Source organism: Phoca vitulina, unplaced genomic scaffold, assembly GCF_004348235.1.
Source record: "Phoca vitulina isolate PV1807 unplaced genomic scaffold, GSC_HSeal_1.0 scaffold23, whole genome shotgun sequence".
NCBI classification, from domain to species: Eukaryota; Metazoa; Chordata; class Mammalia; order Carnivora; family Phocidae; genus Phoca; species Phoca vitulina.
This window is the reverse complement of record NW_022589726.1, coordinates 21,336,479-21,362,644: the sequence shown is the minus strand read 5'-3', so window position 1 is coordinate 21,362,644 and position 26,166 is coordinate 21,336,479. Positions and strand designations below refer to the sequence as shown.

General features: G+C 53.2%; 2 protein-coding genes across 2 annotated transcripts; one reads left to right on the top strand and one right to left on the bottom strand.

The window, feature by feature from the left end:
• The first annotated feature begins 8,541 nt into the window (after positions 1–8,541).
• TROAP (trophinin associated protein) lies at positions 8,542–15,118 on the top strand. The gene is made up of 15 exons (XM_032421037.1): positions 8,542–8,603; positions 8,852–9,006; positions 9,111–9,282; positions 10,088–10,245; positions 10,333–10,470; positions 10,660–10,733; positions 11,259–11,311; positions 11,769–11,881; positions 12,811–12,927; positions 13,035–13,118; positions 13,218–13,277; positions 13,509–13,634; positions 13,789–14,422; positions 14,694–14,887; positions 15,071–15,118. The coding sequence occupies exons 1-15, from the start codon at positions 8,567–8,569 to the stop codon at positions 15,116–15,118; spliced, it is 2,163 nt and encodes a 720-aa protein (XP_032276928.1). The 5' UTR covers positions 8,542–8,566.
• Positions 15,119–16,299: 1,181 nt separating this feature from the next.
• C1QL4 (complement C1q like 4) lies at positions 16,300–19,400 on the bottom strand. The gene is made up of 2 exons (XM_032420247.1): positions 18,864–19,400; positions 16,300–16,744 (listed from the first exon to the last, which is right to left on the bottom strand). The coding sequence occupies exons 1-2, from the start codon at positions 19,398–19,400 to the stop codon at positions 16,565–16,567; spliced, it is 717 nt and encodes a 238-aa protein (XP_032276138.1). The 3' UTR covers positions 16,300–16,564.
• Between the last annotated feature and the right edge of the window lie 6,766 nt (positions 19,401–26,166).

The window sequence follows — 26,166 nt, the reverse complement described above, 5'->3', positions numbered from 1 at the left end:
CGCCTGGGTGGCTCAGCCGGTTAAGCATCTGCCTTCAGCTCAGGTCATGATCCCAGGGTCCTGGGATGGAGCCCCACATGGGGCTCCCCGCTGAGCACAAGTGGGGGGGGCTTCTCCCTCCGCGCCCCCCCCACTTGTGCTCTCTCTCTCAAATAAATAAATAAAATCTTTAAAAGAAAAGAAGTTTGTTAGGAACTAGAAAATGGTTGCTTCTTGGGGCGCCTGGGTGGCTCAGTCGTTAAGCGTCTGCCTTCGGCTCAGGTCATGATCTCAGGGTCTTGGGATCAGCCCCAGGTCGGGCTCCCTGCTCGGCGGGAAGCCTGCTTCTTCCTCTCCCACTCCCCCTGCTTGTGTTCCCTCTCTCGCTGTGTCTCTTTCTGTCAAATAAATAAAATATTTAAAAAAAAAATGCTTGCTTCTTAATACCTCAAATAAGAAAAGAAAAACTGCAACTGGTTGTCATTGTTGTCAGTCATTTGTGCATTGGGAAAGATTCTACAAGGGGAATACCGACACGTTTCTTCTAGGAAACAGTTACCAGGCCACATCCACAGAACTTGACCATAAATGAAGCTCTCTTTGCTACCCCTTTTAAGGCAAATGAGGGTTGGGGCGCCTGGGTGGCTCAGTCATTAAGCGTCTGCCTTTGGCTCAGGTCATGATCCCAGGGTCCTGGGATCAAGCCCCGCATTGGGCTCCCTGCTCAGAGGGAAGACTGCTTCCCCCTTTCTCACTCCCCCTGCTTATGTTCCCTCACTCGCTGTGTCCCTCTCTGTCAAATAAATAAAATCTTTAAAAAAAAAAAAGGCAAATGAGCCTCAAATATTTGAAATGAGAAAATAAACCTCATCAGCAGAGGGTTAAAGAAAGCACTCTAGGTTAGGTCTGATTATTAACATCTGCGTATATGAATTTTAAAACAAAGGAATTATAGAATAACCCTTTTTGGCTGATCTCAGTCTTTTTTTTATTGCTGAATTTTCCATCTCAATTCATTAATTGGATCTGGCAAAGAGAAGAGAGCCCATATTAATTTGGGAAGTTCCAAGATATTTGCTAAAGACAGTAGAAAAATTGAACTATTTTATTTATTTTTTATTTTTGTAAAGATTTTATTTGTTTATTTGACAGAGAGAGACACAGTGAGAGAGGGAACACAAGCAGGGGGAGTGGGAGAGGGAGAAGCAGGCTTCCTGTGGAGCAGGGAGCCCGATGTGGGGCTCGATCCCAGGATCCTGGGATCATGACCTGAGCCAAAGGCAGATGCTTAATGACAGAGCTACCCAGGTGCCCCAAAAAACTGAACTATTTTAAAACAGGTAAATGACATGGTTTATAAAGGCCAGTCTTGATCTCATGGTTTTCAATATATTTAGATATAGAAATAGAGATGTAAATGTGGCGTGTTCATGCATATGTGTGCATATAGACTATATTTGTGTGTGTAGACTATATTCCCTAGTTCTGTTCACTGAGAGGAACTGGGACACTAATACCCTAATAGCAATGAGCAGAGTTAGTGTCCAGCTCTTGGTTTCATTTCTTTTCTTTTCTTTCCTTTTTTTTTTTTGTTTTGTTTCTTTTCTTTTCTCTTCTTTCTTTCTTTCTTTTTTTTTAAGATTTTATTTATTTATTTGTCAGAGAGAGAGCGAGAGCGTGCAAGCAGGAGGAGTGGCAGGCAGAGGGAGAAGCAGGCTCCCCGCTGAGCAAGGAGCCCAATGTGGGACTTGATCCCAAGACCCTAAGATCATGACCTGAGCCAAAAGCAGACACTTAACTGACTGAGCTAATGACAGAGCTACCCAGGCGCCCCTCTTTTCTTTTCATTGTTTTTAATAGGCTTTATTTATTAGAGCGTTTTTAGATTTATAGAAAAATTGAAGAGAAAGTACAGAGGTTTCCAAATACTTTCCCTCTACCACCCTAAGAGGGAAAGGATTCCCCATGTAGTTAACATTTTGTATTGGTGTGATACATTTATTACAATTGATGAACTAATGATACATTATTATTAACTAATGTCCATAGTTTACATTGAAGATCACTTTTTGTGTTGGACAGTTCTATGGGTGTTGCCAAATGCATAATGTCACGTGTTCACTATTACCGTATCATACAGATGGTTTCCCTTCCCTAAAAATTCTCTGTGCCCTGCCTGTTGATCCCTCCCTCTCCCCTACCCCCTGGCAACTTTCCTTCCTGCTACCTCTTGCCTTTTTCAGAATGTCATATAATTGGAATCATATAGTATATAGCCTTTTGAGATTGGCTTCTTTCACTTAGCAATATGCATGTAAGATTCTTTTTGGTGGTGTAATAGCTCATTTCTTTTTATCACTAAATAATATTCTATTGTATAGCCATACCAGTTTGTTTATCCATTCAGCTATTGAAAGACATCTTGGTTGCTTCCAAGTTTCGGCAATTATGAATAAAGCTACTAAAAACACCCATGTGCGGTTGTTATGTAGACATAAGCTTTCAACTCATTTGGATCAGCTCTTGGTTTCTAAATAACTTACTCCACTAAAAGGAACCAGAGCTCCTTGGAGAAATGGCTGATTCCAGAGCTGATGTAGGGAAAGTATAATTTGAACCCGAAACGTGTTGCTATGCTAGAAAGAGAAGAAATGCTAAAAACTGATAAATGCTAAAAAGATGTAGTCAAGCTGACAGGACACAGAAGATGACTTGAAAGGGCCCCAACTGACCAAATCAGAGTCAACCTGAGTATAAAAAGAAACAATATTAGTAATCGGGTAATAATCCACTGAATATAACAGGAAAGTATGAGTCCATACTGATGTAATTAAGTAAAGTGAAAGTTGGATGAGGAATGGAATATTTACATAAGCTCAACATACTCACTCACACACACACACACACACAAAATAAAAATTACAACGGGAAAGAGTGATTTACAGCAGAGAAAGCTGGCCTTACTTTAATGAAGTAATCAAATAATAGGACATATGGAGGTGCGCACCACCTGGTAGGATGCAGTAGAAAGAAAACAGCATCATTTCCACGACGGTCCTGCCAGAGATGCGTGCCCTGAGTCTAGTCATGAGGGCACAGCAGACAAACCCAAATTGAGAGGCAATCTGCAAATAAAGGGCCTGTAATCCTCAAATGCATCAAGGTCATGAAATTCAAGAATGAAGGACTGTTCCAGATTGAAGGAGACAACTAAATGCAACACCTGCTTCTGGGCTGGGTCCTTTTGCTATAAAGGATATCACTTGGAAGACTGGTGAAACTGGGGTGCTGGGTGGCTCAGTCCGTTAAGCGTCCGACTTTTGATTTCTACTCAGGTCATAATCTCAGGGTTGTGAGATCGAGCCCTGCATCCAGCCTTGCATTGAGCCAAAGCATCAGGCTCCGCACTCAGCCAGGAGTCAGCTTGAGATGCTCTCTCTCTGCCCCTCCCCCACCCCTCTAAAATAAATAAATCTTTAAAAAAATAAAAAGAAGAAGAAGACTGGTGAAACTTGAATGGGGTCTGAAGGTTAGACGGAAAGAATGTATCAGTATTCTTTTCCTGATTTTGATGGTTGTATTGTGGTTATGTAGGAGCATGTTCTGGTTAGCAAGAAAAATACACTAAAGCATTGGATGGAGATGGGGCAACATAGTGGTAACTTACTCTTAAATAGTTGAGAAAAAGTTTTGTGTACTACCCATGCAAATTTTCTGTAAGTTTGAGATTGTTTCATCAAAAAAAGGTGAAAATGAGAAAAACTTTAGATGGTTTCCCAGGTCAGGGTTCAGGGTTGCCCCTGGTGCTGCTACTATGTTAATATAATATTGAAAGTTTTGTAATGAGGTAACAATGATGTAAGAAAAAAATCGAACAAAACAAAATAACAACAACAACAACAACAGCAAAAACCCAGCAAGGTGTAAAGATTGAAAGGGAATGTATGTAATTTTTCATTTGCAGAAGATACAATTATCTCTATAGAAAACCCAAGAGAATCAGTAGAAAAACTAGGAAAACAAAGGAAAGAGTTCCTTACAATTTCCAGATGGAAAATCAATTAAGGATTGATAATCCTGAATGGCTTAGTAGGTGGAACATGCGACTCTTGATCTTGGGGTCCTGAGTTTGAGCCCCGCATTGGGCATAGAGATTATTTATGAGAAAGAAAGAAAGAAACAAACAAACAAAGAAACAACGAAACAAAGAAACAAAGAAAGAAAATAAATTCTATTTCTCTGTAGGTAAAAGAAATATTTGCAATGTCAAAGTGGACATGGGATTCATATGCAGAATATACAGTAAAATCTTATAAATCAACAAGAATAAAGACAGGAACTGGGGCACCTGGGTGGCTCAGTCGTTAAGCGTCTGCCTTCGGCTCAGGTCATGATCCCAGGGTCCTGGGATTGAGCCCCGCATCGGGCTCCCTGCTCCGCGGGAAGCCTGCTTCTCCCTCTCCCACTGCCCCTGCTTGTGTTCCCTCTCTCGCTGTCTCTCTCTCTCTATCAAATAAATAAAATCTTTAAAAAAAAAAAAAGAATAAAGACAGGAAAGCCAATAGGAAAAAATGCACAAATGACATGAGGAAGCACTTCCGAGAGAAAAAAGTTCTATTGGCTAACAAGAATATGAAGTAACACTCACACTCACTAGTAATCAGAAAAAAGCAGTTGAAAATAACCAAGAGTCTGGGGCGCCTGGGTGGCTCAGTCAGTTAAGCCTTTGATCCTTGATATGGGCTCAGGTCATAATCTCAGGTTTGTGAGATTGAGCCCTGCGTCAGACTTGTCGCTGGGGGTGGAGCCTGCTTAAGATTCTCTCTCTCCCTCTCCCTCTGTGCCTCCCCACTCCCTCCCACTCTAAAAAAAAGAAAGAAAATAACCAAGAGTCCACTTAATACCCATTAGAATTGTAAAAGTTAGAACATTGTATAACATCAAATTATCAAGAAGATAATTCTCTAGCATTGTTCATAGAAGTGGGGAATGGATAAGTAAGTATGAGGGATGCCTATCATGGAATCCTATGCAATTGTTGTAAGCAATGAACTAGATTAAATACAGCAATAAGGATGGATCCTAGAAACAGTTGGCTGAAAAAAAGTAAAACCAAAATCATATGGTAATGTCACTTATGCAAATTAAAAACATATACCCTAAACAAACTGTAGTAGGTTGAATAATGACCCATTCCCAAAGATGTCCATGTCTTAATGCCCTGAATCTGTGAGTGTTACCTTATATGGCAAAAGGGATTTTGCAGATGTCGTTAAGGGCCTCGAGATGGGGAGGTTATCCTGGATTATAAATGTCACCCAGTGTTATCACAAGGGTCCTCATTAGAGAGAAGCAAGAGATCACCGTGAGTAGTAGATGTGATGACAGAAGCAGAGGTTAGAGTGATGGAAGAGGAGGCCACAAGCTAAGGAATTCTGGCAGGCCCTAGAAGCTGGAAAAGGGAAGAAATGGACTCTTCTCTGAAGCCTCCAGAAGGAACAGAGCTGTGCCAACACCTTGATTTTAGACTTTTGACCTCCAGACCGTAAGAGAATATACTGGCATTGTTTTAAGCCAAATTTGCAGCAATTTATTACAGCAGGAATAGGAAACTAATATACAATCTTACATGTTTTATAAGCACACACTCATAGTCAAGAAGTTCTATCAATCACATTACAGTGCTGTCTATAGGACAGAGGAATAGGAGAGAAATAAGGGGTGTGTGTGATAGAATAAAACAAGAGAGGTGGCTTAAGTTAAGCCTCCCTGTACACAGGTCTAGCAAAGACCAACAGAAGCAGGTCACTCTGACTGCTATGTAGAAAACAGGTTGGATGCTCTGATAGGCATGGCAGATATTCTGGACATTGGCTCTGAAAGACTTCTCTGATATAAAAATCAGTCTCCCTTGTAACTTGATTCTGTGAAGGTGATGCCCTGATGAACAGGCATAAATATTTCGGTCATTGAAAGGTATATCCTCTTGGTAAATCATTCCATTTCTCTTATGAATTTGATTAGTATGAGTCAGTCCTTAGATCTACTCTGGGTAGCCTGACAAACTCACATTTCCAGGTTTGCGAAGCTGAGGACCAAACCTGCATTGTGCTGACTACCTTAAACTCATGTAAAATCACTATACAGCCAACCTCCAACCTGGTGCCTCCCCATCTTTCAAATTTGGCCTTATCCCAAACACCTAGCAAAGGGATTTACACATAGTAGGTGCACAATGCTTGTGAGTAACCATCCCTGTGGGTCTAGTGGCTAGAATCTGGCACATTCACAGTGCCTGTCAGTGGAAGGAGGTGACCTTCTTTCCCTCAACTCAGACCGCCTTTCTAGTTTTATTTCCTACTATTTCCTACATTCCATCTACCCCTAAGAGCTCACTATTCTCTGAACAGTCCATATTCTTTCATGGTTGTTGTTGTTGTTGTTGTTGTTGTTTGTCTTTGTAGAACAGCCTTTTCTCTTTTATTTTTTTTAAAAGATTTTATTTATTTATTTGACAGAGAGAGACACAGCAAGAGAGGGAACACAAGTGGGGGAGAGGGAGAAGCAGGCCTCCTGCTGAGCAGGGAGCCCGATGTGGGGCTCAATCCTGGAACCCCAGGATCATGACCCCAGCCGAAGGCAGACACTTAACAACTGAGCCACCCAGGTGCCCCGCCTTCTCTCTTTTAAAGAAGAAGTTCGAATAATACTTCTTGGAGGTCTTCCCTGTCACTCCATGCATTCATTTGATCAATTATTCATCCCTCCATTGACTCATTTAACAAACACTGAGCACTTTACAAGGCAGGCACAAAGCAAGGCATTGAAAATATGATGGTAAGCCAAAAATAAAAGGTCACCACCCTCATGGAGGTCTAGCAGGGGGATGGAATTTAATAAACACAATATATTATGTTCACATTGATGAATAATCAGTTATCAACTGAGATGCATGCTCTAAAGAAATAAACACTGTTCTCTGAGAGCACAGAACCAAGGAATCTTTTTTAAAATTAGGGCAGGTTGTGAGTAGAGGGGTTCAAGGAAGGCCTCTAAAGGAAGTAACAGTGACTATCAATTTGGAGGCATGAATAGGCAAAGTGGAAGCAACAAAGGCATTCCAGACCGAGAGACTAGAGGGACCGTGAGGAGTTTGAGGAATTCAAAGAGGCAATGAAGTTGGAAAGCAGAGAATAAGATGCAGAGTGTGAGTGAGGAACAGTCAAGGCACAGTGGTGACATGACCAGATTTGCAATTTTGGAAAGATTACTCTAGCTGCTATGTGGTGAATGTATTAAAGTGGAGAGCAAGAGAGAATGGAGGCTGGGAGACTCTTGCAATCCTCTAGGTGAGATTAGGGTGGATTAGGGTGGTGGTAATGAAGAGGAAAAAAGTAAATGAATTGCAAAGATATGAAATGAAAAGTAGTAAGAGTGAAAGAGAGATTGTAAGGAGAGGGAAAGAGGAGTTCGAGAATAACTCCTGGTTCTTGGCTTGAGTAATAGAATCCGCTGTAGTCAGGGAGAAAATCTACCAGAGTCCTGTACACTTGACACCATCACCCGTTTCCCATCGTCCATTAGAGGTCACCACTCCATTGTAACCAGGGTATTCTAGGTTCCCTCTGTTTCACATCCCTGCCTGCCAGTAACAAGCAGGTGACACCCCTCTCCCCAGTCCTCCAGGCTGTGGTGTTGAATGAGTTCCAGTGATACTGAGTCTTTGTTTCTTATCTGCGAAATGGAGACCACACCTCACCGGGTTGTGAGGCTCCTGTGAGAAAAAGATGGTTTGTTTGTTTAAGATTTATTTATTTATCTAGAGAGAGTGGGGGGGGGGGCGCTGCGGAGAGGGAGGAGAATCTCAAGAGAACTCTCCACTGAGTGCAGAGCCCCACGTGGGGTTAGATCTCACAACCCTGAGATCATGACCTGAACCAAAATCGAGAGTCGGAGGCTTAACCAACTTTGAGCCACCAAGTGTCCCAAAGATGGTTTATTTTTATTTTTATTATTGTTAGGCTCAGTTCTATTCCCTCCAGCCCTCTCTGTCCGTTTGGAGGCGCTTCATCCTTCCAGGCAGAAAGTGCAGCGTTTCCTATACGTGCCTGGAACTGCGTCCCCAGAGTTTCAGCCGCTCTCTGGTCAGAGTCGGGTCTGGAGACCCGGCCAGCCTCCATCACCGTTAGCCTCTTTCAGGGCCGCCCGCCCTTCCCCCAAAACCGCGAGAACGATCCTTCTCCTAGCAGCCTCCAGACCTCGCGAGAGTAGGCAACGCCCGTTGTGGCTGGGACTCGGAGCGCCACGCCTTCCCCGGCCTCGGAACGCCCTCCTCCTTTCTCTTTTCCCGCCTCCCACCCCGCGCTCCGCTCTCGGATTGGCTGACTGAGTCGGGTCAGTTTTTTCCTGGCCAGAAAGCGGCTCGACAACTAGTCCTTCTTCTGGCCCCGCCTCCGAAGCCTGTGGATTGGACTGCTCAGCCAGGTGTCACGCGCCTCCGCGGGAGCGCAGAAGAGCCAATCAGGCGCTCGGCGTATTTTACAAACTGGGGAAGTAGCTGCAGCTGAAGCCAGTCAAGAAAAAGCGAATGAAGTGGGGGGTGAGCCAGAGTGGTTCCGAGGAAGGTGCGGCATGGAGATCTTGGAGGGAATGGGGGCTGCGGGGCTCATAGGGAGGAGAGGCAGCTCGGGGTCCTGGAGCGAAAGAGTAGGATCGGGGTGCCTGGAGGGAGCGGCTTCCTGGAGCGGCCTTGGAAGCATCAGGTCTTCTGGACACATGGGTTTGGGCGGAGGTGGGAGCTTCAGAATGTCAGAACTGATGCTCCGAACTGGCTGACCTTTGATCCCAGGTCCTGCTTTCTTCCCCATCTCAGCTGTAGCAGTCATGACCACCCTCCAAGTCACGAAGGATCCTGTCCTCAGGGGTGTATCTCCTACCCCTAGCAAGATTCCCGTCCGCTCTCAGAGATGCCCGCCTCTCCCCACAGTCAAACCCTGCGCCCTGGACCAGGAGAACCAAGATCCAAAGGTAAGAGGGGCCTGGTGGGTGAAGACAGTAGCTGCAAGGAGACAGCACATACCACCAATGCACCCCAAAGCTGAGCCCCAGCTTTTTATCCTCCTCTCCCCCAGAGATTGGTGCAGAAGCTCAGCCTCGACTCAGCAGGCCCCAGGCCGAAAGTCACACATCAAACAGAGAAATCAGAGAGATTGGTGGGGAGCACTCAGCTCCGGAACCCCTTGGAGGAACTGCGGCCTAGCCCTAGGGGACAAAATGTGGGGCCTAGGCCCCCTCCCCAGACAGGTACCTGTTGGAGACTTGAAAACACAGTCTCCTTGTGTGGGCGTGGGGGAATGGGATGGGTGCAGCGAGGTTTGGGAGCTTTCCACTACCCTGGTCCCCTGCTTACTCTAAGAGTCCTGGACCCTGCTCCAGGACAGCTCTCTACCCCTAGAAGCCCTCTCTCTCTTTCCGCAAAATGTTATCTCTTCGGGGTGCCTGGGTGGCTCAGTCGTTAAGCTTCTGCCTTCGGATCAGGTCATGATCCCAGGGTCCTGGGATTGAGCCCCTCATCGGGCTCCCTGCTCCGCGGGAAGCCTGCTTCTCCCTCTCCCACTCCCCCTGCTTGTGTTCCCTCTTTCGCTGTCTCTCTCTCTGTCAAATACATAAATAAAATCTTTTTTAAAAAATGTTATCTCGGGGCAAATAAATAAATAAAAGTCTGTAAAAAAATAAAACAAAATAAAATAAAAATTTTTTAAAAATGTTCTCTCTTCTAAAGCCTTTCCAGCTCCCTCAGTCACAATCAATTGCTCTGTGTTCTAATACTTTACAGTTCTTTTATAGTGTGTCCGTACTTTGGCTTGAGCCTGTCACCTCTTTATAGTTTGATGGTAACTTCTTGAGGATGGGGGCTTTCTCATTCATCTCAGAGCCCCAGTGCCCAGAATAGTGTCTTACATAAAGTAAAGTTCTATGAGCTTTGGTGAGCTGAGTTCAATAATATGAGTCTCTTTGGCTCACCCTTGCACCTCAAGATGACTACGCTGCAGCCCCTGGCCCCATCAGCCTTCCTCCTTCTCACTTTCCTTCTCCTCTTCTCTTGCAGAGGCTCCAGGGACCATAGAGTTTGTGGCCGACCCTGCCGCCCTGGCCACCATCCTGTCAGGTGAGGGGGTGAAGAGCTGTCGCCTGGGGCGCCAGCCCAGTCTGGCTCAGAGAGTACTGATTCGAGGGAGCCAGGGAGGCACCATCCGTAGGGGCCAGGTAATGAGAGGATATGAGGAAATCAGGCTGGTGTGGACTGAGGAGGGGGTCCTGAGCCTGTGCTGATAGCTTCGTCTGTGGTGTCAGGGTGCCCGGGCCTCTGCATATTTAGCCCCTAGGACCCCTGCCCACCGACTGGACCCTGCCAGGGCTTCCTGCTTCTCGAGGCTGGAGGGACCAGGACCCCGCGGCCGGACCTTGTGTTCTCAGAGGCTAGAGACTCTGGTGAGTGCCTTGAGGGGCTGATGCTCAGTGCTTCTGTGAGCTCCTCCCTAGGGCAAAGCTGGCCCCTAGGAGGGAAGATACCTCCTGAAGAGCCAGAGCAGTTTTGGGTGCTGATGGGGCTGGTGGTGAGGCCTGAAGGTTTGGGGCCCACCTCCGACTCTGCTTTTTCCTCTTGCTCCCATGGGTCAGATTCCACCTTCAGGACCTCCCTCTGCTCACCCCAATTTCCAGGAGCTAAGAAGAGTGACAGGTGGCGGCAGCCGGTGAGGAGGAGAGGATCACTTGGAAAAGAATGATCCAATGTCTGATAGAGGTGTCCCTCAGAGCTAGAGTTTTCCAGTAGCTTTAAGACTTCCCAGCAACCGAGGGAGGGGAAGGGGGAAACCTGTGACTGCCCAGGGTGAACCCGTGGAATAGGGTTCAGGCCTCCACATCCAGGCCTCAGTATGACATCAGTTGTTTTCAGTTTGAGGGGGAAGAAGGAACAGAAATGAGAAATGTTGTCTCTTTTGTTTAGTGGCTAGAGCATAGGCTATGGCAATAAATGGGATTTGGGTTTGACTCCCCCAAAGTCGGGTTTGACTCCGACTCTCAGCACCTACTAGAGTAAGCTTGCCTTAACCCCCGAGCTTCGGTTTCTTTAACCTGTCACATGAGGATAATGTTTGTAGCATTAGAGGTTGTTGTGCAAAGACTTAAACGAGATGACGTTTGTAAAGCACTTAGCAAAGTGCCCAGCTCATACTTGGTGCTCAGTGACTGCTAGCTGCTGTCCTTATTGTTGTCAGGACTTCAGTGAGCCAGACCTCAGGATTGCTCCTGGAGACCCCAATCCAGCCTGGTGAGTGTGTCTGGCCAAGGGGAGAAAACAGGGGCAGACGGGCTGCCTGAAGTAGGAGAAAGCTCAGCAGGTGGGGAGGGGGCTCGAGGGGAAGGCCATATCAGAAGGAGCCGCAAAGGAAGGGACCTTGATAGGCTAGAGGTTGCCCAGTTGCACTTGTGTGAGGTGACCCCCACTTCAACCCTTCCTCCACCACTTCCTGTAAGGTTTACCTTCCACTCTCTGTTCTGTCCTCAGCCCTAAGAGCCGTCACCACATCCCTAGCGCACTGGGGTGTTCAGATTAGTGAGTGATGACTGAGACAGTGCTGGGCTCCGAGGGGATGCTGGATGGGTCCCCAGCCCTGATGTACAGTGGGGGCTGTCAAACCTGGCATAGCCTCTTTGGGGGTGGCCAAGCCGGTGCCAGGTGTTGGTGTGCAGTCTATCACTACAGCAAACTTCCTGTCCCCTCCCAGCTCCCTCTCTCCCTGAAGGAGAACATGAAGGTGTTACTCGCTCAGATGAAGGCGGAGGGGGCCCCCTGGGTCTGGCCCAGCGGGTACCATTAAGAGAGAGAACCTACGCCAGGGTGAGATGAGACCCTTCTGGGATGGGGGGAGGCAGGGGAGATGTTTGGGGGAATTCTCTGGCACTGGTCAGCACTGAGGATTAACAACCTTTGGGATGTTAATTGAGTCTGTTTGCCCCACAGGCCCAGGGCCTCTCCAGAGTAGGACTAGTCTCTGCTTACCAGCCGTCTGGAGCCTGGGGCTGAGAGGTCACAGTCTGGTATATATTTGTGTCACACATCAGATCAATGCTGAGAGTGAGACAGAGCTGATGTTCATTGAGTCCACAAGTGTTTATTGACCAGTTACTGTGTGCCAAGCAGTACTCTAGGTTCTGGACACACAGTAGCAAATAAGTTCACATTCTAGAAGGGGGAGACAAAAATAAATAAATAAACAAACAAACAAGCCCATATGTAAAATATATAGCATGTCAGGTGGTGATGAGTGAAAAGAAAGTAGACACTGAAGGGGGCGTGGGAGTCGGGGAGGGGGTATTGCAATTTCAAATAGATTGGTCAGGGAAATCTCATTGAGAAGATGATATTTGAGTGAAAACCAAAAGGAGTTGGGGAAGTGAACCATGTAGATATCTGGGGGAAGAATGTTCAAGGCCAACTGAACTGCAGATGCAAAGGTCCTGAGGCAGGAATGTGCCTCGTGTGTTTAAGGATCAGCAGAAAGGAGACTCCAGCCAGGCTGAAGCAGAATAAGGAGGACAAACAGGAAGTGAGGTTAGGGTGATGGCAAGATCAGTTTGGGTAAGGATTTAGAAAACAGTGTGAGGCCTCGCCTTTTCCTTGAAATGAGTGGAAAGCCATGGAGGGCTTTGAACAAGGGAGAGACAGGATTTGATTAGGTCTTAAAAGAATCACACTGGCTGCTGTAATTAGGAGACATGGGAGTGCAGAGGGGAGCGATCACTCTTCCACCTTGTTCCTCCCCACAGGACAGCAGTGCCTCCCACCTGATACCCTCCCCTGGCCGTGTGGCGCCACCTTCCATCACCCATCCATCACCCTTTGGACGGGCTCAGCGTGTACCCTCTCCTAGCCCCTCAGCTCCAGTTTGTATCCACCACCCCCGGGGGCTGGGTGAGGGCAGAACAGTCTGGCTGGGATCCCTGCCAGGTCTAGGTTTTGCTCCTGCTCAGCCATCCTCCTCTCTCCCCAGACCTCGTATTCGGTTTTGCGGCGTCTTGCCATTCGTCCCAAAACCCAGTTCACACCCATCCTATCGGCCCCCAGGGTTCAGCAGGTAAGAGAAAGCAGGGGAGGTAGCTGACCTAGGCCAGGGCGGGGGAGGAAGGGAATGGACGGGTACAGGGAGAGTTACGATGTCTCCCTTCTGTCCCAGGCCCAGGGTTTGAGTGGCCTCTCCCCTCAGTCATGCCCGGAAGAGCCTGCCCTGCCCTGGGTAAGTATCTAAGCCTTTTTCCGTGCTGAGATCCCAGCAGTTTGAGGCAGGTGGGCTCTCTGGAAAAGCTACTAACTCTCCAACTCCCCGGGCTTCTCTGCTGCCCCTCCTCATCTAAGTTTAGGGCCTCTCAACTAACCTGATCCCTTCCTCATGCGGGTGGGGTCAGACTGATCTTCTTTCTGTCCCTGACTGGCTTCCTCACCTAGCCCCTCTCCTCCCGCGTGCCAGGAGCAGATTGCAGTCCGGTTATTTGACCAGGAGAGTTGTATGAGGGCGCAGGAGGGGGCTGGGAACCCCCCTGTGGCGACTCCTCACCCTAGTACAAGCCCCAAGCTCCGGGAGCTGAAGATCCAGGTGGGTGTGTGTGGGCACCAGCTTTGAGGCCTGATTGGCGGTAGCAGAGCTGGGAAGGGGACACAGGAGGAGAGGAGAGGATGGGAGCAGGACAGTGTGGGTGGGGACTTGAACCCACACCTTGACATCACCCTGGGTGCTCTTCTACCCACAGCGCATCAGTATCCTGCAGCAGCTGTTGCGACAGGAGGTAGAAGGGCTCGCTGGGGACAAGTGTGCCCCCCTTAATGGAGGCTCCTCTCTGGAAATGGTTGAACTTCAGCCTCTGCTGGCTGAGATTTCTAGAACTCTGAAAGCCCCAGAGCAGAATTCAGGGGCCTTACACCTTCCTGGACTGTTCCAGGGCTCTGGGATAGCAGAGTCCTGCCTTCCAGAGAAGTGTGAGGAAGCACAGCCCTGCCCAGGAGCAAAGCTGGGGATAGCTCAGCCCCGCCCTCCAGCAGAGCTAGGGCCCCCAGAATCCGGCCATAGGAGGGAGCCTGGGATACCAGAATCCTCTGCCCAGGAACAGCCTAAGGTATCAGAGCCCTGCCCTCCGGTAGAGCCCGGACGCCTGCAGGCAGACTCCCACAGGCGGACTGGACTCCTAGAGCCCTCCCCTAGGCTAGAGCCTGGGGCATCACAGGCCTGCTCCCTGGAACCTAGAAGTCCAGAGTCCAGCCCACAGCCCTGCTGCAGTCAGTGGGCTCCAGCGACCACCAGCCTGATCTTCTCCTCTCAACGCCCGCTTTGTGCCAGCCCCCGTATTCACTCACTCCAGTCTCTGAGGCCCCCAAGAGGCCAGGCAGGTAAGGAGTTGGTCAGAAGAGTGCGAACAAAGGAGGTCCTCATCTCTCACTGGGAGCGGGGCCCCTACCTTGCACCAGGCGGTCCCATGCTTTCTTTTCTCCACCTACCCTGCCCCAGCCTGGCGCTCGTTCAGAAAGAAAGGAGTTGCCCCTCAAGCTCCATGCTCCTACTTGGCTTGGCCCCTGGTGGGGGAGTGGGAAAGGGCCATAGATGGTGGGGGTATAGGACTCCAGAGCCTGCCCTGAAGTCTCTTTGGCCCTCGGCCCTCAGGTCCCAGCAGTCTTGCCCCTCGAACCCTGGCCCTAAGGCAGCGCCTCAAAGCATGTCTGACTGCCATCCACTGCTTCCATGAGGCCCGCCTGGATGATGAATGTGCCTTCTACACCAGCCGAGCCCCACCCTCAGGCCCCACCCGGGTTTGCACCAACCCTGTGGCCACGTTACTGGAATGGCAGGATGCCCTGGTGAGCCCCCCATCCGCAGCCAGCCTGTGCCCGCACGGCACGCCTGTGGAAGATAGGGTGGTGCGGGTGCTGGGGAGGGGGCGGGGGCAGGGGTCCAGCCTCTGCTTCTCTGCAGAGGTCAGTGGGGAAGGGTTGGCCGCAGTTCAAGGATGGCCGGGCTGTGACAGTCCCCTCTCTCTCCAGTGTTTTACTCCAGTTGGTTCTGCTGCCCCACAGGACTCTCTATCATGATGCATCCACCTCCTGCCCTGCCTTGCTCCTTCCTTTTAGCCCTTATTTATTGTCCGCCCCACGAGAGTGGGAGCCCATACCGTACCCTTCAATAAAGTTTCTCAAGTGTCCGAGTGCCTGTTTCCGACGGCTGATCTAGGCCCGCTACAGCTGTTGCTCTCCAATTGCCCACACGGTGGCAGTGTCCTCCAGCTTAGAGGCAGGCCCCGAGCTCTCAGGCTGGCCCAGGCCGCCTCACCTAGAAGCTGTCCCGGAGACATCCCACTCCTGCCCAGCCTGCCCCTCAGCGAGCTCTAGGAGTGTGTGTGTGAATTGGGGGAGTGGGGGGGTGGCAAATCTGGACCTTTTCGGACCGCTCTTCTTGCGTTTTGAGATCAGTGCCCCTCCCAGGAGCCATCAACAACTCTCTCCTTCCCTAGAGCTCCTCCTCTTACAACTCCCCCTGCATCAGGCAGAGAGCAGAAGCACCAGACCCGTATCTCTGGACTCCCCCCGTGTTAGTGCCATTCTGGCTGGTGTCTCCCTACACTACGAAGCCTCAGAGCTCTCCTGAAGCTGATACGCCTCCCTTTCCATGTCAGAGTAGAAGCCCTGGACTACTCCCCTCCTCTTCCCTCCCCCGGCAGACAGGCCTTGCCAGGGATTAGTAAACCTTTGCCTCTGGCAGAGAGTAGTAGGGCCAGAGTCCTTGAGAGGAGTGAGGGAAAGGGTCAGCCATTCTCCCCCACTCCGGCACCAAGTTAAGAAGCACACACATTCTCCACCTTCACTTTATTGGAAGAGGTAACAGCAGCTGTAGCCCCAGGGCCTAGGCAGGATGGGGGTGAAGTGGGGACTGTACAGAATGAGTTTTAAATGCTGGGGAAGAATTCACTGGTTCTTCCAGTTCACAGGAAGGCTGCTAGGCCGGAGCCTGGAGCCTGAAAATGGGGATGAAGGGAGGAGAGGATGGCAAGAGCAAGTTGTGGTGGCAGGGGACAAGCGCCAGCCCGATGTTTCCTCTCCTCCCACTAGACGGCCTCCTGCTTCTGCTCTCCGCCCCCCCCCCCCCCCCCCCCCCCCCAGCCACCAAAGCCAGGGCTTCCTTTCCGCCTGCAGCTGCCGCCCATAAAGCTGTTCCCCAGCCCCCCCAGCCCTAGAGAGGGCCCCGACCTCCGCCACTCTCTGGCGGCTTTCACAGGCGCGCACTCTGACCCCGGGGGGTGAGGGGGGGGCTTCCCGAGCCGCTCGGCTCCTGCTCAGCCCGGCCTCCTCCTCTCCCCAGCCACTTCCACCCCGGAGCGTGGAGAGTCCACCCAGCAAGGCCGCCTCGGGAGCTGGAGGTCCACCCCGCCGCCAGGCTCTCAAAGGATGGGGTGGTGTCTTGGGTGGGGTCGGCCGAAGGTGGGTGACGAGGGGAGCGGAGGCGAAGGGCGAGCGGGGTGCGGGGGGTGGGGCCCTCCCTGCTCAGTCTGGGTAGATGATGAAGCCGGAGAAGGTGCTGTACTTGTTGGTGTTACCGCCGTGCACCTTCCCGCCGTCCAGCTTGATGAAGACTTCGTCGCCCACATCCAGGTGCAGGATGACGCTGTTGCTGGCGTAGTCGTAGTTCTGGTCCGCGTCCTGAGCAATGGCGCTGGCCCGGACCTAGCGCGGGAGAACAGAACAGGCCCCTGAGCCCGGGCGGAGCTGCGGTGGCCAGAAGCGCCGGGCCTGTGAAGGCGGCACCAGGGGAGCGGGCTGCAGGGGCTAGGGAGGACAGGGGGAGGGTGGGAGAGCGCTGAGCTTCCCAGGCACTGCCATTCCCTAGCTGTGCCACTCGCCAAGTCTCACGCCTTCTCTGGTCCTCAATTTGAACCAAAGGATGGGAGGTAATAATAGAGCCCACCTCATAAGGTTGTTCGGATTAAATGAGTTACTACATATGAAGTCTTAGAACAGCCCTTTGCATCTAGAAAACGCTGTATAGGGTTTGCTATTATTATAATTTAAACCATAAAATTAGCCTGTAGGATAATTTCTAAGATTCTGAACCCGCTCTGACCTCCTAAAGTTTCGTCCCCTTCCCTCAGTGAGGGCGCACAGGTGTGTCTATAGCACGCCAAAGGGCGCGGGCCACCGGAAGGTGCAATGATGCATTCTCGCCTCTGGGTGCCCTTTCCCCTTCTAGCGCCCACCGGCGCCACGACATGGGGGTCGCCTTCCACCCCAACAGGGAACCCCTTCCTCCCTCTGGCCTCGCTGCTGGTCGCCTTGGGCTGCCAGCCCCTTCCCCAGCCCCCCCTTCCTGTCCCGCGGGGCTGGTTATTAACTCATTAATTATTCATCATTATTCTAATCACTATTTACCGTCCCCAGGGCCGCAGCGCCCGCGCCGAGGAATACAGAGTGGGAGCCGCGGGGCCCCCGCCCCCTCGGAAACCGGCACGCTCTAGATAGACACTCGCCCCCTCCTTCTGCTCACAGACACCCTGCATAGACCACACACACCTACTCAGTGCCACATGCAGCTAGACACTGCTCTGTTATCACACCTTCGTACCCCGCACCCACAGACACACTCACATCACGCACACACACTCTCATTCCCTTACACACATACAGCTCTCACTCCCATACAGACACGCATACACTTTCTTTTTCCTTGGGTTCCTGGGCAGCCCTGCTGGGAGGAGACCCCAGTGCAGTGCCTACTAGTCCTGGAGCGGGAGGGTGCTGCAGCCATAAGCAGGACCGGGGTTCGGACCTCCAGGACCAGCAGGCCTGATGCGCCACGGCGCAGGGCATTCAGAGGTCACTGCTTAGCCCCAATCGTACCCCCTGCGGCTTGTGGGGCCCAGGCGCCTCCTCCAACCCCCACCCCTGCGGCCTCTCCTTCCCTCTCTGCGTGTCCCCGTGCTCCAGCTGAGTCCTTGGAGCTATTCTCCCAAGCCAAGGGGGCAGTGACTCCAACTCTGACCACAGGGACAGGGAGGAGCAGAACCTGGAGGCCAGAGGTTGCCAGGGAAGATGTGGGGCCTACAGAACCAGGCCGGGGTCCAAAGCTTCTGCTTTATCTGTCCTTTGCCTCTTTCCCCCTCCAAATCCCTTTCATCATGCCGCCTGGCTGACCTGTGAACTGCCACACGATTTCCACCCCTGCCTACCGAGTCAGTATTAGCTCAGGGTAAGGCCAGCTCTAGAATCGGTCGCAGGCCCTGGGCGAGTGTTGTCTTTCTTTTTTACCTTTTACTCGAAAATTCAAGCTGAATGCCTCCACAAGAGAACAGCTGCCGACTGCTCATTGCCAGAGACCTGGATTCCATTCTAATTCGAAGGAGCCAGACTCCAGGTAACTCACCCACCGTGAGGCTGGGAAACCCGAAAGCCAGACGGGCTGCCTCAGAAGAGAGGGTGGCCCAAGACAGGACGAGAAAAGACGCTAGCTGGCAGGGTGAGACACCAAAGAAGTTTTGGTGTAGGGCTGCCTGTAGTTGGAGTGTGAGGTTAGCAGCTGTAGAGACATTAAGCTTTGAGTCCTGAGTTCTGAGTCTGACACCATTCCTAATGCTCAGTGAGACCCTGGGCAGGTCATTTCCTTTCTCTGGCCCTACTTCCTCTTCGGCTAAATGAAGCAATTTATAAGTTCTTGGCAGCCTGGCGTTTCTGGACTCAGTGACGCTGTTGGGAGAGGGGTTCGAATGCAGGCCTCGGGTGTAATGAGTGCAGGGAGATTTAGAAAGCTACCGGGTCGGCTCTGGGCCTGGGTGGGGGAGGGGCACCTCACCTGTCCATTCTTCATCAGGTCGGCCCACATGCTGGTGCCGTCACCGCCGCGCATGAGCACATGGTAAGCGAAGAAGTAGACACCTGGCATGGGGCAGGTGAACTTGCCGCTGGCCGCCTCGTAAGCGTTCCCCACATTGGTAACCACGTCGTCGAAGCGCAACACCTCGTAACCTTCGTGTGGCCGCCGCAGACCCGCGTAGAAGGCAATGCGAGGCACGTAGCCGGCAGGGGGCGCCACCCCGCCAGGGCCTGGGCCGGGAGGACCCGGTGGACCTGGCCTGCCCGGCTCTCCTGGGGGCCCTCTGGGACCTGGGGGTCCCGGGGGCCCTCGCAGACCTGCCTTCCCGCGCCGGCCCACCTCTCCCTTGGCGCCCGGAGGGAAGGGAGGCACGGAGGCGGGCGCGCCGTCGGGTCCAGGGCCTCGCGGCCCGTGTGGGTCGCATACCATGCGGCAGCGACCCAGCATCTCATAGTGCGCCGGCCCGCGGGAGCTGTGCACCAGCAGCGGAATGGCCACCAGGAGCAGCAGCACCATGGCCACCCCGACGGCCGCGCCCGCCACCCGCTTGCGGCGGCTCAGCCGCGAAGCGGCCAGGGCCAGCAGATCCTCCTCACTCTTGGGCGCAATGGCGGCGGAGGCCCGGGGCTCTCCGAGGGCCCCGGAGGCGGCGGCCGGGCTCGGGCCTGGGTCGGGACCCACCCGACGGCTGCGCCCGGCCCCCCCGCCCCTGCGGGCTCCCGCCTCAGAGGTGCCGTCCCCCCAACCTTCCGTCAAGGCGGAGGTCCCCCCCGTGGGTTGGACCAGGGGGCTCCCGACGGTTCAAAACCCGTGGTCCTCTATTATCCTCCTGTTCAGTCTAAGGTTCCCGGGCGCCTGAAATCAGCGGCTTCGCGGACGGCCGGTTTCTTACAGATCTTAGGATGCCTGCTCCCCGGACAGGATGGCGGCGCCTAGGTCCCCGGCTACCCAGACGGATCGCTCCCGGCCGGAACGGGGCACTACTCTCAGCGCTCTGGACGTCCCGGGCTCGGCGCTGCGGATGGCGCCCACCGGACGCGACCTCCTCGTAGGTTTGCGCTCTGGCTCTTGGCGAGCACTGACGCACCTTTCTACCCCAGCAGCGGCCCCAGCCCCTGCTAGAGCCCTGGCCCCGCGTTTCTCTCCAGCTAGAGCTCTCCCTCTCTGCGTCCCTAACCTTCCTCCCCTCCCTCCCCGGGCGGCAGTGCGGGTGGTGTGAGCCGCTGCGCGGCGGGAGCCTCTATAAGCGGCCCGGGGCGGAGCGACCCCTGGCGCCCAGAGTGGGAAGCGCGGGGGCGGGGCAGGCAGAGGCCCCCACCAGCGTCCCCCCAGCTTCTCGGTTCCTGCCTGTTCTGAGCCGATTCTGCAGGGATTCACTGCTCCCACCCTATCCTTACTTTCACCCCACCCTGAGTTTGGTGTTCCCAGAGCCCGGAGGAAGCCAGAAATAGATATGGGATAAAAAGGGGTCGACATACACACACAGAAAGAAGACAGAGGTGGATTCCAGAGCTAAAAAAGCACCCCCCCACCAAAAGAAAAGCCCACAAACAAGAAGGGCGATAAAAGATAGAAATTCGCCACCCCACGCGCCTCAGTGCCGTGACCCAATAACATATGGTAAAAGCTTCAACGAGTACATGTTGGTCTGAGCTGGAAAAGGCAAATTTCCAGCCACCCCTACCCTCGACCCCCAATGTTGGGGGGCGCAGAGCAGCGGAGAGGGTGAGGGAACCAGAGAGAAAGCAGATCAGCCTGGGGGAGTTAGCAGGAAACGACAGGAAAGCAAAGAAGGAGCGACAGAGAAATCAAAGAGACAGAAAGCCAGATAGAGACGCAGAGACAGAGACAAAGCTTCGAAAAGAGACAGACAGGCCCAGAGCGGGAGAGGGAGAGACAGAGACAGAGAGAGAGAGACAAGAGCCGAGACAGGTTGACAGATTGAGAGAGAAATGTAAATGGCGCGCTGCAGAGAGACACCCAGGTCCGTGTTCGGACTCCAATGTGACATATCAACTGTGGGGAAGATGCGGGGGCGGGGCGGTTCTTCCAACAGAGTGGTAGGCTCTGGGTCTGTGCATTGTGACAGTGTGCTGTCAAGTGTGGACGAGGCCATGGGACCCTGGCCATGTGTGTTTCTGTGTGAGTGGGATTGTGGATTGTGTGTTGTCTTTGTGTGTGTGTGTGTGTGTTGTCTGAAGGGAGGTTTTTGTATTTGGCTTCCTCTTAGCCCCTAAATGTGGGGCCCCATGAATGCCATCTCTCCTATCTTAGGACTGAAAAGTAGAGAATCTACTGGGGAGAAAGAGTCAGAAAGCAGCTGTAGTCTCCCACTTGTCCTGCCTGCCCAGCGCAGCCCAGCACCACTCCTGCCCAAGTCCCAGACATTGTCCAGTTCCAGCATCTCTGCCTCTTTCCCCTTCCCAAAAATTTGTGGTTAGATGGCAACCCAAAGAAGTTGGATCCCACATAGTAAATGTTTGAGGGAGGGATTTGAAGTTGGTTATGCAAATTAACACAGCTAAAATGCAGATTAAATGCTGGGCACCCTCCTGTGAGAGGTGACTGTTTCTGTCATTCCAAGTGACCAAGAGGGGACACAAGCTTTGATAGATCCCCCTCTGTGAGGGGTCAGAGTTCAGGAAAAAAGCTAGTGGCCGAATCCTTCCTTAGGGTCTGGCACCTCTGGAGGAAATTTCTTGCTCACAAGGGACCCTAGGGCCAGAGGTTTGGAAAAGGGGCTCCAGGACTGGCAAAAGTGGGGATGTTTGGAGACCCTGGAGGTGGACAGCTGCAAAGGACCTCTTATTGACTAGGATAAGCCAGGACTGTAATACATAGGAATAAATTATGCAAAATGGAGGGCATGGGGCACACCAGGGCATGATTATGGGGTGGAAGGTGATTCCCCTCATCTTGTTTTCTGTACCCCTTTCCTGCACCTCCCAGCCCATAATGGTGCAGGAAGAAGAGGTTGCTGAGGCTCGGCTGGTGTGGAGGGAGGCCCCTACATGCTTGAAAGGGTTGGGAGAGAAAGGATTGGCAGTCAGTGGGGGAGGGGCCTCCTCCTCCAACCATAAATACAAATTTTATTCAAGGTCTTTGTCGCCATTTGTCTTCCTCGGGGGGCTGAGGGCCATGTCGGCCCCGTGCATGTCTAATTCCAGAACTGCTCCCCCAGGCTGGATGATGGATGGATCAGAGAGGAGAGAGCAGGCCAGGGCTCAGGCTGGCCTACCCTGCCCGATCCTCAAGCCCCATCGTCCCCAGGTCCTGCCACCCTTCTCCTTCCTCCTCCCTCCTCCCCTGCCCTCCCTCCGCTGACCAGAGGCCCTCACTGCTCAGCCCCATTCCCCAACCCACTCTCCTACTCACCGAGGCCCTCTCTTTGAGCCCCTCACCTCAGCCCCTTTCAGGTCCCAGCCCTCTTCTCTCTGGAGCGTCCCTTCTCCTCCCGTCCCCAGCCCAGGCTGTGAGCTGCGGTGACCAGCAGGGCTGCAGGCGGCAGCGGGTCTGTGTGGTGGGGGGGAGCAGGCTTGGCTCACAGGGAGCTGAGGGGCCAGCTCCATGAATTTATTCATGTTCTGTTGCTCTTTCCCCACGCTCTGGAATGAAGCTGCCAGCTCACCAGGTCCTTATTGCTTCCCCTGCAGCTGTCACATTCGGCCGATGAGGGACCTGGGTAGGGTCAAGGCCAGCCAGTGCTCCTGGGGCCAGAAGCCAAGTGTCTGGGCTCAAGAGGAAATGCTGAGGCTCAGGCTGGGGTCTGGGACGATTTATCCAGAGCTCCCCAGGCAGCCAAACTGGGAGGCCCCAGGGAGGTGGTGTGGTTGGGGAGGGAAGTAGGCAGAGAAGGGTGTGCTGCAGGACGTGGCAAGGACAGTGGAGGTGGGGACGAGTCTGATGGGGGAAGGGGAGGGGAAAGGAGGCCTTTAAAGAGTCCCCTATACTCCCCTCTTTAAAAGCACAGCCCAGGGGCGCCCGGCTGGCTCAGTCAGACGAGCATGTGACTCTTGATCTTGGGGTTGTGAGTTCAAGCCCCACTTTGGGCGTAAAGCTTACTTAAAAATAAATAAGTAAAATAAAAAGACAGCCCAATCTGAATCCTACCTTAACCTCCACCCTTGACTCTGCACTACCCCTGACCCTAATCCCAAATTATATACTTGACTCCTCTCCAATCCTAAAATGAATCCTAATTCCATAACCTGAGCCTAAGTGGAACACATCTCTTGTCTGTCCTGTCCTGGAACCCAGGGATCTCCCAAGAATTTCCCCCAGAGCCTACAGCCAGGTGTGTGTCAGAGTTCTGAGGACCAGACTTTGGATTAGCATGCGATTAGCATATGATTTGCATGTGATATGTGCTTTCTACTCTGAGGAAGTTTTTGTGTTAAAATTTTATGAAGTCTAGTGGAAAGGTCCTGGCTCCTTGAAGGTTCTCTCTTTTTGTTCCTTCTCCCACACTCCTCGTCACTGACCCAGACCCCCTCAAGGGAAGAAGAGGAGTGAGGAGATGAGCAATAGAGGGCTCATGGGAGGAGAGATCCTAGCAGTGTGACCTGTCCCTGTCACTAGCAGGGGAACCTCCACAAGCCTCAGTTTCCTCATTTGTAAGAGGAGAGAAACCAGCTGGCTGATGTCACATTACGATCTAAGAAAGCACTTTTGTTTGCTTGCACTCTCTCCTTCCTCATTTTTTGGGTAATTTATAGTGTGGCCCCCACCCCCTCACACACACGCTGGCTTCCAGCGCCCACATGTAAGAGCACACAGAACTGGAAGCAGCCTGGGTTCCCTGGTACCAGACCCCTGGTATGAAGAGAAAGGAACTTTGCCCACCTGAGAGGACAGGGGATAACATGGAAAGGGAAATCATATAATTGAGTGTTTGCTGTATTTTAGGGCTTCTATATGCAAGTTCTTACTGCATCCTCACAGCACCCCTGAGAGGTGGATATATCGTCTCCATTTTTACAAATGAGGCAATGGCCCAGAAAGGAGAAATGGCTTGCCCTGTATCACCCTGTAAGTGGCAGGCCTAGAACTAGAGTTCTGATCTCAGTGCCCTGGAGAAGAGAGATGGAGATGGAGACAGTGGAAGGGGGAGAGAAGCAGGGCAGGAGTGAGGAGCGAGATTTGAACGGGTCTCGGAGGAGATCTATGTGAGTGAGGCCAACAGGGCAGGGCCTTGGCTCAGTGTCCCTCATCCCCCACCCCTGCGCTGTGGAGCCTGACACCCAACAGGTGCTCAATTGTTAGCTAACCGTCGGACGAAGTTAGCTGCGGAGAGGAGCCGTTCAAAAGGAGTGGGCAGAGAATAGGGATGGAGAAGGAAACGAAACCAATCGGAGGAAAATTGTTTTCAAGAGGCAAAAGGGAGGAAAGCTGGCCGGGGCAGGGGGGTGGCGCTGAGGGCCTCTCTCCTCCCACCACCGGTGGGAAAACAGTCTCGGCCCAAGGTCCCGCGCACATTTTGCCCCATTGCGCGGAGGGTCGGCAGGCCCTAGGGCTGCCACTCCTCCTCGCACCGCAGCTCCGTGCAGCCTGGGGTTCAAAGGGCCGCGCTAGCGCCCACTGGGCTGAGGACAGGCTCCTGGCTCCCACCGGGAGGGGGCAGAGACTGTTTCCAAGGTGTCTGTCAGGCAAGATCGCGCTGCTGACTTACTTCCGCAGCCCTTGACCCCTGGCCAGGTGCATCTCCTCGCCCTGGCCTCCCTCTCCGCCTCCTTTTGCTCCCCCCTCGCCCCCACCATCCGCCCGCTCCAGCCTCCAGTTAATGAAATGTGGCGAGCGGCCGCACAGACAGCTGTCAGACCCCTCATTTCTCCGCCGGGATATTGGATCCGCGCTGGGAGACCGACAGGTGAGCAGAGGAGGGGGTGTGCAGGGGGCCGAGGGAGGGGCGCCAGCTGGCGAGAGCCGGGAGCCCAGGAGGCAGCGCCAAGCTGGAAGCCTCGAGGGCAAGGCTAAGCGGGGTCGGCCTTAGAATGCTCTTTCTGCTCGCGGCTCTTTCCTCTTCTGCAACAAACAGGACACTTAACAAGACCCATATCCACCGCGCCCGGACCCGGGTCCATCCGGGACGCCTGGTCCTGCACCCCAGGCCGGCCTGGCTACGGCGTGAGCCGCTCTGAGTCGGCGGCCGCGGCCGGGTGCTTCCTCCCACCTCCTTCCATCCCTTCCTTCTTGCTCCCCCTCCTTTCCGCGCTCCCTCCCCGGCGGCCGCGGCCTTTATTAGGGATTCCGCGGCTGTCGGTCCCGCCATCCATCCTGTCCGCCGGCAATTAGGCGGCCAGACAAAGAGCAGCTTCGGATGGATGAGGGTCCCCGCGGATCGGAAATGTGAAGGGTCAGCGCTGCCGCCCGCGGCGCACCCCGCTCCCCCCTCCGCATAATCACCGGCCGCCCGTCACTCAGCCGGCCGCCGGGGGAGCTCCGGGGCCCTGGCTGGGGAGAGGGCGGGGGTGGGACTAGAGCCTAGGCGCCTAGGCCAAGGCGAGGGCGGACCTGCAACAGGGGCGCCTCCTGCGGGAGAACCGAGGGCTGCGGGAGGCCGGAGGCACCTGCAGGAGAGAGAGGGCAGGATATGGCCACGGGCGTGACCTGAAGGCGGACTGGGGGACCGCTGCCTTGGGGGCTTCCAGTGCGGAAGCAGGGATCTAGCTGCAGAAGAGAAGAGGGTGGTGGGCCAGGCGCCCCCTGCTGGGAGACTGGGGGACGAAGCCCTAGGGGCCTCCGGTCTGTACAAGTGGTACTGCGCCCAAGACGAGCTTTCCTAGGGAAACTGAGGGTCTGTAGCCTGGTGCGCCTCCTATCGGAATAGAGTGATACTGCGCTCCCATTGCCCATCTCTAAGTGAAATCCAACCCGTCCACATCAAATCCAGAAAAGCTCCAGGGCTGGGCAAACCCGCGCGCACCCGAGAGGAAGTTCAAGGAGTCCGGGTTTTACTGCGGATTCTTTGGCGCTAGCTCCCAGCTGACAAATCAACATCTCAATCTGACAATTAGTGGTCGAGGTGGGGGGAGAGGGGCTCTCGCCGCCTGGGCCGCTTACCCTCCCGGCGGGCGGCCGAGAGGTGGGCGGTGGCTGGCAGTGATGAACGACTCCGGGGGGGGGGGGGGCCCGGGCCCCGGAGCGCGCATTCATTACTCGACTGACAGGCGGACGGCGGGCCGGGCGAGCAGCGAGTGGACGTGCCCGGAAAGAGGCCAGTGGCAGGAGGGAGAGTAAGGAAGGCGTTTAATAGCCCCACCGACCGGTCAGCTCCCGATTCTTC